Below are 12,362 nucleotides of genomic sequence, written 5' to 3'. Positions count from 1 at the left end.
AAGATGATGCTTGAAGCAACTTGTTTTGGGGAAGAAAAAGAGAACTGAAAGCTCCAAGAAACTTTTCACTAAGGAGAAAAATCAACATACTGAATTAGGGACTTTCTGAAGATCTTTTAAGGAAACATTACAGGGAAATTAATTCATTTTTCAGCTTTAAAGAAGACACTTAAAAAAAATAAAGAAAAAAGGCATGCTGCCCTTAGGACACCATTAAACACAAACTAGTATGAAAACCTGGGAACTTTGACTAAATTGAGATTAAATTTCTTTGGGGTTGTTTTCCTCCCTGCCACAGGCACACCCCGCTTTTCATTTCATTATGTCCTTAACTGACCCGCAGGGCTGGAGGTGGATGACCTTCCCCTCCTCCTCCTCCTCCCAACCCATCACCCTCAGCCCTTCGCTGCTCCTCGCCTGCAGCGAGCACCCATCCAGCCACCCAGTGAGCCTGTCTTGGGCACGGATCCAGCCGGAAAAATGAATTACTTTTCTTGGTGGGGTGCATTTTAAGTGGATGAAGATGATTCATCGCCGCAGATGCGCAGCTCCGCGTGCCAGCAGCGCGCAGCTGCTGCGGGGTCACTTTTAGCAACAGCCCGGATCGGGGCCGAATCGATCTGGCTGTGAAACACGACAACTTCGCGCTGTTGAATCCCAAGTGTTGCAACACCACAATTCCCTGAATTCAATTAAAAACATGATCTTAGTCCCTGCAATAAAATAACCCTGAAGGCTTCAGCCGTGCTGAATGCCGCGCACTCACCTGCACGGTGCGCTGCGCTCTGGGTTTTTTGAGCCAGTGCCCCTACTTCTAGGGCAGAAAAACACATGCATAATAGAAAGACAAGCACTTAACAATCCAATCCATCTTTATTTTGGTAGTTCTTTCTGCTGGAAAATGGAAAACCTCAACTTTACAAATAGAGCAGAATGGTAAAATAGGAAAAAAAATAAAAGTAGTAAATCAACTGCAAATGATTCAAAGTGCCTGACTGTGACATCAGGAGTGTTACAAACATGTTTAGACCCACAACCTGCTGTTTCCTGCTACCAGAACACTGTATGTCTGCTAGATTAGGGTTTACTCACTGCACAGATGTTTTTAAATACGGGTTTTCTTGGTAATGTGAACGAAATCAGACACATTAAATTCCTCCATATAAAAATACATCCTTATAATAAGACCACAGAGTAAAGGCATCTTCAGATTTCTGGATACACTGGCTAATTACTCATCGCAACATCCCTGCAAAGCAGCTAAGGATCATTATGCCTGGGAAAGGCAGCACGAAGAAAGATGGTTTGCCCCAAGGGCCACAGCAAGCCCAAACCCCACGCTGCATCCTCTTCCAGGTGTTGTACTTCCTACAGCACAGAGTGGGGCTCAGGTCGTATGGCCAGCACTTGGTACATCACTGACAACAGCTGAACAAAGGGACTTAATCTGCAGGATTAAATCTTAGACTTCTCGTGTTATTCTAGAGTTTAATTATGCATGTTTTTTCCCTGTTCTGGCAATTATAGACATCATCTAACACTTTGGAAGACTTTTTCTACAGTATACTGTAATTCCGGAGATGTCTTGGGGTGGCACCTTATGCTACATTGAAAGCCAAAGCCACAACAGCAAAAAGATCCCACCCACATATGAAGTTAACTCAACGTGCCAGATCCTTTATACAGGAGGTTGCACAACTACAGTGCCACATCACCTGGGTTACACCGGGGTGAGGAACAGGAAAACCAAGCTGAGGAACTCCAGGTGCTAACAAAGTTTTCATAGGGTCTGTTTGAAATGTTAGACATAAGAAACTATGTGAAATAGGATGATGTTACCCAGACAGAAATCTCATTGTACAGAATTACCTTACAGCCTATTAGGTGAAAAGGACTAAAATTAGAAAAGGGCAGCAATGGGGCTGCATGTGCAGAAAGGACGAATTCAGGTCATGGTCCTGGTGCTACCACAACTCCAGGGCTCAAAGCTTCACCGCAAAACAAAATCTGTACCCTGAGCTGCAGCCTGAGGGTACGGAGGAAGAAGTGAGAGTTGCACATCTCCCTGTGCTGGGGTGAGAAACGTTTGCATGATGACAAAGGAAAACAGATCTGGGCTGTCAACGTGATGAAAAACCAGTATTACACAGACTATGTACAAACAGCTGGGCCACAGAAGTCCTCATTAACCCTTGGTTTCTGAATTTCCTCAAGAAAAGCAAAGGTATTTTCTAACTTTAACGTGAAGACGCACAATCGATATGACTTATGAAGCCAGTGTTTTGATAAAAATGCATCACTAAATTTGTTCATTGCAGAACACAATGAACAGTTAATCTTCAATTTCACATATAAAACTAAAAAAAGTGATGATAGCTTTGTGTAGAAAATAATATATTTTAAACGTACATCTGTTGGATCTTAGGATAAAGAACTATGTATTCTTCTCTTCGTAGTGCTTCTATGCAAAGTAAAGGCACGATTCCTACGTGTGAGGTTGTGAAGTGGGATCTTATTCTTTTGGGTTTATGAAGGCGAATGGAAAACTGCCACGCTGGGATGAAGCACGCTATGCTGAGCACACTACGGCATTACTTACTGCGATCACTACAAGGAAGGACTAGGATATCGTGTTGCATGTGCTTATGGATTCACCGCCAAGAATGGAAACAGCTAAAGGGACTGCCTCCAGCCCAGCCGGCAGGATACGTCGCACCCCACAACAGAATTGGACTGTTTCTGACACGGACTAGAAACACATTTCTGCAAATCCCATAACTACACAGCTATGTCTTTGTACTTTTACCAAGCTGGGGAGGGGGGGGGGAGCATCCACTTCTGTGTACCTTGTTTAACCCTACAGTGCATGCATTACACACAGCAGTGCTGCCACACCTGCCAGTCTGCAGCAGAAAGGACCACGAGTGCTGACAAGGGCTGGGTTGCAGCTGTAAGTGAGCAGTTCCAGGCTGGCTGGACACCAAGCTAAGCCTGTGGACCCTTCAGGACCCTGCTTGCAGTGAATACGGTTACACCGGAGCGATTTTCCCCCTCTCCAAAGCAGGTGCATCTTCTAAGCGTGAGCAGGGATGGATTAGCCACGGGGATAGGACCTCGTGGGGACACGCACGGAGCCTCGCTGGGCAGACAGCGATGCCTGCAGGGGAAGGATGCTCCAGGGGAGCTGGCGTTGCCCAAATGCCCAGCTTGCAGCGAGGGCAGCCCAACCTCGGCGTTGTCAGAGCACAGCTAGCAGCGGTACCACCAGGGCAGGCACCAACGCCAGGAGATGCCCAAGTGTCCCGGCAGCGTCTGCTCACTCTGTGTGAACCAGGAACCAAGCAGCAGAGGAGGAATGTCACAACAGGCAGAGTAATGGTGGGGATCCTCACTGCTTCCACCAGTACCGCTTGGGCCGGGATGCTCAGCGTTCCCAAATGCCGTTCTCCTTCCCTGCCCCAGATGCTTTCCACATACTGCCCTGGCAGCTCAGCTCCCCCAGCACGACACGGTGCAGGGGATCATCACTTGCACAAAGCACCAGCAACCCGGCGAGCCGTCGGGATGGCGAGGGGCTCAGAAAACGACCCTGTCCTCCTGTGTCCTCTCCCACCACAGCGTGCTGTTCAGGGTGCCGAAGCTGCTGTCCTCCTCCTCCTGCTCCCTAGCAAGCTCCACAAAGACCTTGAAGGGACATAAGGGAGATGAATGTGCCAGGTTCCTTGGAGGAACTCGCTCAGTCACAAGACAATTTACGGTAAAAGCCTTACAAATACAGAACATATTGCTGCAGATCCGACTTGGAAGTTTTTCGTATTTTGGATTTTTTCCTCTTTGCTCCTACCCTCCCACCTCAAAACACTGGGAAGGAAGCTGCACCAAATACGAGCTGAAAGCATTTGTCATCAGTGGTAACTAATCCAGATTAAGCAATAATAACCTTCAGTTTTACCCCCTTTTCATAAAAAAATAGCAATGTCTATCTTTCTAAGAAATCACAGTGATAGTTCCACTAATGCCACAATTATTTTTTTCTTTGTTCTAGCCAGCACATCTGGCCGGACTTATTTTAAAATGTAAGGGGAAAACGGGAATAAGGGGAACTGAAAGTCCCAATTCATGTTCTGGGGAAGTACAGCCCCACTTTCCCAATACCAGAGAAGTCACCAGTGGAGCAGCCTCAGCCCCTTGGAGCTGGGCACCGAGCTCCAGCTGTGGGTACAGGGATGCCCACAAGGATGCATGGCTTAGGGCCCGTAGACGTGAAGTTAATCTGCCCCAGACCCCTATAGAAACCCCATCCTGAAAACTTTAATGCCTAAGCCTGGCATGGATTACTTTCATGGAATAACATTTGCTTCAACATACCTGTTCCAGTGTTGCCTGAGAAAAGCTGTACTCCTCGATGTTAAAGGTGTGTTTTACTGTTAAAAGAATTCAAAAGAAAGCGTATTTAAGCATACTTCACTATCTGAGACAACTGGATTTAAAGCATTTAAGCTGGTACATGTGCTTACTGTTGGCTTCACAAGAAACAGGGATGGCAACAGCAATAGAAAAAAGGAAATTAAATGGATTTTCAACATAAATGCAAACGTGCCTCTGCACGTGGAATGAAGGGAAACACATCAGCTGTGGGAGACAGAAAGATTTCCAAACACGATGGGTGGCAAGTGCTTAGTTACCTTCTTCCAGCTTGGAAAAACAATGTGAAAGCGACTGTACATCTTCTCTAGGGATTTTATACGCCAAGATAGAAGCAAAACTGAAACAATCAAACAAAATAAAATTAGCTTCAGGTAAAAAGCAAAAATACAAATATCCAAGTGAACAAATTTAAATCATTTACTAAAGACTACTCGAGGCATTTTGACGAGTTGTCCACACACAAGAAAAGAGGGATGGCCCAGCTCCAGGAGAGCAGCGGGGTTATAACCCGTTTGAGAGCACCCTGGTTGGGATGCTTCAGCTGAAACTCACCAGGGCCTGCTTGGTGCTTTTTATGCCCTTCAGCTGAGAGTCAGCCATTTATATTCTACCTATAAAGTGACACACAAAAACTCCTGCCAGGGCTTAAACGATGAAGTTTTGCCTTTCACACCAGCTCTGACAGGGGTCACGCTGCACCCAGTGCTCCAGAAGAGGGACCTGCTTTACCCTGCACAATGGCTTGTGAAAACCAAACTCTCCTTCAAATCTCCCCCATGGGAAGGATGTGCCTTGTGCAATGCCTGCAGTGCTCTTTCCGACATCCTCAGCAGCAGTCACCAGGAATTCAAAGCTGCTGGGGGAAAGCCAACCAACCCACCCTCAACCCCAGGTCCCCACAGTTCAACCAAGTGTTTCCAGCTATGGGCAGGGATTCTGTGCCTCAGAATTCATCCCATTTCCAGGATGACAGAGAAGGAAGCCATCACGCAACAGTTATGCAGAAATCTGGTTTTGCTTCTGCTATGCCACTTTTGCACACATGATTCAGATGCTTGGCCCTAGTCAGTGGCACAAACACTTTGGGTTTGCTGACTTGCAAAACATTTTTTAAGCTGTATGGGAATTTTTTTGTCAATGTTAGCATTATGGCATTCCTTACTCATTACTGATGAGCTGCTGAGAAATCAGAGACTTGTATTAAGCTCAATGTTCTCTGCTTATTTGTTAAACATTACCTTTCCTGGCGATTTGCATTGGGGAAGATGTGCAGAATCTGCCTCTGCAGATACTCCAGCTGCTGTACATCAGGTGTTTCCCTTAATTTCATTTCCAAGAAGTATCCTCTGCCAAATTTACTCTTCAGGTGTTGAACAGTGCCTATACACCTACCAATGGCAGAGAGAGAAAAGGTGGTACATGCTTTACACCACGCTCAAAAAAGCAGACTAACATCTAACAGCCCCTTTCCACACACTTAATTTTGTTCCAGGTTGGGACAATTGTTGCCTAATTTTTAGAACAAGGCTCCATGGCCAGCAGCTGCCCCATTTCCCACCGCCAGCAGTACCTGAGCTGCCCGGCCACCAGGATGGCCACGCGGTCGCACACAGCATCTGCCTCCTCCATGTAGTGCGTGGTCAGAATAGCTGCTCGCTCCTTGTTTTTAAAGGCTGCTCGAATTGCCCGCCTACAAAACAGGAAAAAAAGGAATTCCCAACCAGGACACTACTGAAGCAACAGCAAAAAACAACACTGGGCATAAAATGCTAGGAAGATACTGGGAGGGGAATCATCAAATAACGCTGCTGTTATAGAAAAACAAATTCAGTCTTTGTTTCCTTCTGGTTGCTGAGGTTTTTCAACTGTCCTGGTCAAAGACAGCTGAATGTCAGTGTTTTGCGGAGAGGTGCACAGGCAGACTGTCCCAACACCAAGTGTCCATGCTCTGCATATTACATTTCTCCTCTCCCGTTAGGTGTGCAGTGACTCCCTGCAGCCCTGGGGTTGGTTTGTGGACTAATGGCAGAGCAAGGTGTCCCACTGAGGGTTTTTTTTTTTTTTTTTTTTTTTAAGAAAGATGACTCAAATCTCATACTCCTTGTATTCCTTTACTTTGAAGATCTCTTTCTCCTGACTTCCATGCTTTTCACCCCGGGGCAGTTCCAGGAGAGGACACAGGGGGTGTGCATCTTGCCCCCCAGCTGGTAGCATCAGCAGTGATGGGGCTGCTCCCCAGGACCAATTCCCAAGCGGACAGGAGCCCCCTGCCAGCACGGCACTCACCACATGTGCTGCTTGGCTTTGGGGTCCATGCCAGTGGAAGGCTCGTCCAGCAGCGTCACCCGCGGGCTGCCCAGCATGCTCAGGGCAAAGCAGAGCTGAAAGGAGGGCAAAGGAGCAGGGTAATTGCCATGATGCCTCCTGCAAGCAGGCACCACGGCAGCTTTGGAAGCAATTCCATACCTTGCGTTTCAGCCCGACTCCCAGCTTCTTCGTTGTCTTCTGCAGGTGGTCTTTTAAATCCAGGGCACTTGAGATGCTGTGGAAGGAGAAGCAGACATGAAAAGCCCAGGTAACACAGGGTGTGATGGTTCAGCTTTCCTCTCATCACACTGGAAGCAATCAGTCCCATTTAAGAACTCAATTACAAATATTTGTAGAGAAAAAGCAAAGCAATTAGCAGCATCAGAGCTGGGCGCTTCTGCCTGTCACAGGCCCTGTGTCCCAGTGGAACCATGTGTTGACAACCCAGACATGGCTCCAAGCTTTGGCCTCCCCATCCTCGCAGCCCCTGCCAAGGCTGTCACTGGCATTTCACAGTTTTTTAGAAATAATAAAATACAAAAAACAATTGAATTTTGTGCGGTTTAATCTTTATCTCCTAAGCTACAAACTAAAACTTGATGAATTTGCTAAAATGATCTGAATATAAACTCAAATAAAAAAAATACTGCGTTAGGAAAAGTGAAAAAAAAACACCAAAACAGTTAAAACCTCAAATGTTTCTATAATAAACTACTTACCGTTTTACAACTTCCTTAACATCAGTCTGACTCATGCCTTTGATAGCGCCATAAATTTCAAAATGTTCCTGCAGTGTAATATCTGGCCACAGTGGATTAGTTTGAGGACAGTACCCCACGAATTTAACCGAGTCATCGTCGCTGTTCACTCCGGAAGAATAATCTCCCATCAGAACCTGCAGAAGTACAACAGCTTCAGTCGATAATATTGTCAGTTTTAGAGCTGGTTTTGTTGAAGACTTAGCAAAAGACACTCAGGAAGGGCAGCAGTAATGACAAATGTTAAGCATGGATTCACTTTCTGTTTGGTTTGTAGGAAGGATATACCTGCCCGCTGGTCGGCTCAACCTCTCCAACAAGCATGTTAATTAACGTGCTCTTCCCAGCTCCGTTGGGTCCTAATAATCCCAGTATTTCTCCTAAGGGCAGGACAACACACAAAACACTGCCTGTGAGGTCAGACAAATTAATTCACAAAACCAAGAGTCGGTTTTGTAACTGAGGCAGCTCAACAGCAAACGATCCAACTCGAACCTTTCCTCACGCAGAGAGAGACGTGTTTTGTTGCCACTTTCTTTATTCTCCTCCCTAGACGGAACTCCTTCCTCTCATCATACTCCTTGTGCAGGCTGCTGACCACAATCGCTGGCATCTAAGAAAGGAGAGAGGAAGGAACAGTGATGCTCTGGCACGCTCTGCACGGAAACCATGTCCCCATGACCCGTGGTGGCTGCAGCCCCCAGCAGCCACTGAATTTGGGGTTTGGGGCTGCAGCGTTACCTCCTCGCTATTGGGGTTGCTCAGCGCTTCCTTCACCCGCAGCCTCTCCGCCTTCACATCTTCATCTTCGTTCTCATCACGCGGGGCATCCGGCAGCTTCCAGGTTTTGACTTTTGTGAAGCATTTTCTAAGGGGAAGAAAACAGCACGAGGCCTGCGCTCAGCATTCCGGTGGAGCAAAGCTTTCTGAGAAATCAATCCAGATTTGCTCTCCGGTTGATACAGAAAGCTTTTGCGCTTGCCAAACCTCGGAGTAATGTGTTTATGCTGCGCATCCGAGAAGCCCCAAAAGAGTTGAAGGAGCTGTCAGTGTGTGCAATTATGCCATTTTAACGCTGAGCTCTTTGTTAGAACATCCATCTCTGATGATGCAGTGGGAAGGGAAGTTCATGGCTGCAAAGCAAGCAGCAGCTCTGCTTCGCTGGAAGCAAGTCACTGCTGCCCCTGCAGTGCTGCTCACCCTCCTGCTGGTGGGCACTCACAGCTGTGACCCTGGTTATACATTATCAGAGGAGGCATTGAAATCCCCTTATTAACCTTATTTTTAAGTAGGATTGCCCTCAAAATTTGTAATTCTGTATAAAGATAACTCAAAAGGAAGCAAAAGCTGCACTATCCCCCATAACTGTATGCTACGTATTGCAGTTCAACCACCTGCATGATTTTTAAGAACTGCTTCCTTGGACTTACTCCTTTTTAAAAGTCTACTCAATAGAGAAACACACCTGAAAAACGGATCCTCCCGAATTGTCCTCCCTCCGTTCTTCACCTCAAAACATCGCAGCAGGAAGAGCCACACAACACACTGCAAATAGGGCTAAAACAAATAGAAGTCATTTGTCAGAGCACTGCTAGCCCTCCGGGGATGGAGATCCTACAGGTGGCCCTATAGGCAGCCCCACCGGTGTGACGAGAAGCACCAGATCTTCACCACAGAAATGCTGATGGCTCTGAGAAGATGAAATATATTCTTATGTCCCTGCTTTAGCCACAAAGAGCTGGCAGTAAAGAGAAAGTCTGCTTTGATTTAATGGCAATTGCTTGGCTTCTAGGAGAGAGACAGACTGTCCCCTGCTCTGTCCTCCATTGGTATGGACTCCCATAATAACCAGAATTAATAACAGCACTGTTAGTAACTCTACTGAAGCAGGAGATATTGAGTTCGTAAGTACAGCAAGTTTTACTGATACTGTTCTGCTGCAATAGCCTGCAAAGCAGCAGACCCCACAGATGCTGAGCATTAGATCAATTTTTTACTAATGCAGATGCCCAAAAAAAAGGGGTCTCCCAGCTGGAGTTACCAATTCTCTATGGCAAATAATGATGCTTACTGCTATAACTGCCACCAGGAGCCTGTCCCATGGGTCATGGTATTCTCCATTCTTCTGTTTGTCTGTCCACGAGACCTAACAATGCAACAAAAACCCTGTTTAAGAAAATAATTACCTACCAGAGACCGTGTATTCTGCATTGCGCTTTACCCTGTGAGCTCTGTGCAGATCCGGATCAATGTGCCAAACCAGCCCAGCCCCACAGGCTGAGCAGCACATGGTTTTCCTTTTGATATTTAATGGTAGACTTGTGTCTTTCAACACTCTGCTTGCAGGAAAAAGGTGACTTTTTGCCAGCAGCTGCCCTTCTTCATGCAGTAACTGGCTACTGATGGCACTATGCAGGTCCCAGTCACATATTTAAAGGTGCCCACCCGATTCCAGCCATTTGTAAGCACTCTGGAGAGCATCTGCTTTGTGTCCTTACCTTTATGAAACAGATCAGACAGCCGATAAGGGAATAGATGGGAATGAAGATGGAGAAGACATAATGCAGGGTGGTGGTCACTGTGTAAAAATCCAGAAAAAAGGCCACTTCGGTGACAACCGTACACAGCAAAGCTGCCTATACAAAACAAAGAAAAAAAATTCCATTTTCATTCAATTCTGGCTCTAAAAGAGTACGTTACTTAATTTGAGGCATATTTCTAAAGCTTTTATCATTTAGTATATGTCAGTAATAAAGAAACATTGGGAAATACTCGATTTCTTGTGCAGTAAGGACACAATGAAATGACCAGGCTGGAAAGGCTGGCGTGGCTTTGGAGAGAATCAGGCCTCCCAGTTAACCAAAGCTGAGGGAAAGTTACTCACCACTGAGAATATAAATGACCAAAATTCTTTTGTATTTTGGACTTTTTTAAATGTGAAGGAGACGACGTAAGTGAACAGCACGACTGACGGGACGTAGCCGATCAGGCAAAAAAGCTGCAGAGACAAGAAAGGTTTCTCAGGAAGCGTGCAGTATGAACCCATTTTATTTTTGTATGTTTATCAGCCGATGTTATTTTAGGGTTGTACATGATTCTGGGTACAGCATGTGTCATTAAATACAGAAATAGATGCATAGGTAGGAACGCCCTTGAATGTAGTTCCATGTTTTCTGTATTTCCTCTTGCTTTTATTTAAAACAAAACAAAAAACACAGGCTCCCATACATATCAACCTGATGATTTTAAGAAATATTACCAAGCCCTCCATCAACGTTAGCATTTTTGCAACAATCAGAACAAGGGATGGATGCAGCAGTAACAGACCAGCCCTGCAGCACAACGGTCACACCCCAAACCTGATTAGCGCAGAGCTACCAATTCTGGGAAAGAAACTGGGAAAATCCAATTCTTCTCAATTACAGCTAAGATTTCAGAAAAGCCAGCTCCGACTATAAAAGATATGATGGCTTGTAGCCTCCTTAGTTTATGCATATGCTGCAATTCATTGCGGAGCTGGTCTGTGTTCAAAGTCACCGCAACCTTGTCATTAGCAGAGTGTTGATGCAAGCGGCGCAATTATCAAATGGCAGCAACAGCGCAGAGCAAATTGAGCAAAGAATGACAGTGCACTTCCTTGGAAGGTTCTGGTAATTTAAAGCTCTGTTTTATTCTGGTTCTCAGTTAAACCCTAAATACTTCCCCCCTCCCCCCTCAGGGGAAGAAGAGGTTTTGCCTTTGGTACGTTCAGGCTGGTGCCTCTGCACCAGGAACCCTGATCAGGCATTTTCTGTATACATTGTTTTGGAAAACCCTGCTGAACCATCTAATAAAAATAAATGCTTGTGGAAAGTAACAGAACCAAGCCCCTGCACCCCTGTGTGTCCTCAGGTCCCCACCACACTCACCACAGCCATGAACTTGCCAACGTAGAAATAGATGCCATAGTGGAAGGCAAAGAGACTGCCTATCATCAGGACAAGGATGGAGAAGAACAGCGGGAGGTCAACGACAGCTTGGCCCACCCAGTAAGCGGATGGATAAAGCCCTGCTATTTTCAGCTGTGTGTATGCTTTGATCTGCAACAGGAAAAGAAAATGCCCACGATGGTCATCTGTATTGGTACATGGGTGGGCTCTCATTTCTTGATCTGACTCACCACTTTTACATGGACATTGTATACATGTAGAAGCACATCGCCCACTTGTTGCTGATCCTAGCTGCCAAAGCATGTAACATTTCCACAGAAAGCCAAAGGGCTTTTCTGAAACCTGCTCTACCCAATGCCACCAACACCGGAGTCACTCCTGCTCTGCTCTGGCTGCCCTGTGCCTCGCAAGGCAAAGGATACTACTTAAAACACCTCTGAAGATCTTTCCAAAAAATCCCAAGATTTTTAAGATCCTGTGTGTCTACAAATCCACACCCAGAAGTTTACCTTATGGTTTTCTGCATTCTCCATGGCAAAATAGGGTGGCATGCCCGTGACAATGATTCCCAGCAGCACAGCTTCGAAATAGATCTCCAGTTTGAAAACAGTATCTGGAAGATCCTGAAATATACATCAGATTTCTTCAATAATAGAGCGCGTGTGGGGAAAAAAATGCACTTATGATTGGAACACGACTGGGAGTGCAAAAGCATGAGTTCTTGAGCCCACCTCAGCACCAGCTCTGCTGCCTGCTGCGAGCTGTCCCCAGCCCTGCTCACCTGGATGAAGGGGTTGCTCCATATCTGAATGCTCTCGCTTACGTTCAGAGTGCGCAGCAGTAGGTTGCTGACAATATTCATCAAAACTGGCACGGCATGCACCATGGTACTGTTGAATACGATTGTGAAAACATAGTTCTGGAAAGAGAAGTATTTGTT

General features: G+C 46.0%; 1 protein-coding gene across 2 annotated transcripts in view; it reads right to left on the bottom strand.

Annotated features, from left to right (window-relative positions):
• Window positions 1-887: 887 nt before the first annotated feature.
• ABCA5 (ATP binding cassette subfamily A member 5) overlaps window positions 888-12,362 on the bottom strand; it is a 31,803-nt gene continuing 20,328 nt past the window's right edge. Inside the window, exons 23-40 of one of the 2 annotated variants that reach the window (XM_084298475.1) lie at window positions 12,204-12,341; window positions 11,932-12,045; window positions 11,402-11,572; window positions 10,378-10,491; window positions 9,992-10,129; window positions 9,565-9,639; window positions 8,959-9,050; window positions 8,235-8,361; window positions 7,989-8,106; window positions 7,782-7,873; window positions 7,455-7,630; window positions 6,895-6,970; window positions 6,715-6,809; window positions 5,999-6,118; window positions 5,667-5,816; window positions 4,686-4,765; window positions 4,369-4,424; window positions 888-3,684 (exon numbers count right to left, since the gene is read on the bottom strand). In XM_084298475.1, the coding sequence (XP_084154601.1) occupies window positions 3,577-3,684; window positions 4,369-4,424; window positions 4,686-4,765; window positions 5,667-5,816; window positions 5,999-6,118; window positions 6,715-6,809; window positions 6,895-6,970; window positions 7,455-7,630; window positions 7,782-7,873; window positions 7,989-8,106; window positions 8,235-8,361; window positions 8,959-9,050; window positions 9,565-9,639; window positions 9,992-10,129; window positions 10,378-10,491; window positions 11,402-11,572; window positions 11,932-12,045; window positions 12,204-12,341 (2,040 nt within the window). In that variant the 3' untranslated portion in view covers window positions 888-3,576. Of the gene's footprint in view, window positions 3,685-4,368; window positions 4,425-4,685; window positions 4,766-5,666; window positions 5,817-5,998; window positions 6,119-6,714; window positions 6,810-6,894; window positions 6,971-7,454; window positions 7,631-7,781; window positions 7,874-7,988; window positions 8,107-8,234; window positions 8,362-8,958; window positions 9,051-9,564; window positions 9,640-9,991; window positions 10,130-10,377; window positions 10,492-11,401; window positions 11,573-11,931; window positions 12,046-12,203; window positions 12,342-12,362 lie in introns of those variants that run through there. The other variant, XR_014618980.1, reaches the window with a different exon arrangement.

This window comes from Netta rufina, assembly GCF_964035555.1.
Source record: "Netta rufina genome assembly, chromosome: 19".
In the NCBI taxonomy this organism is placed as follows: domain Eukaryota; kingdom Metazoa; phylum Chordata; class Aves; order Anseriformes; family Anatidae; genus Netta; species Netta rufina.
Note: the sequence above shows the minus strand (reverse complement) of the source record. Positions and strands in the feature narration are given on the sequence as shown.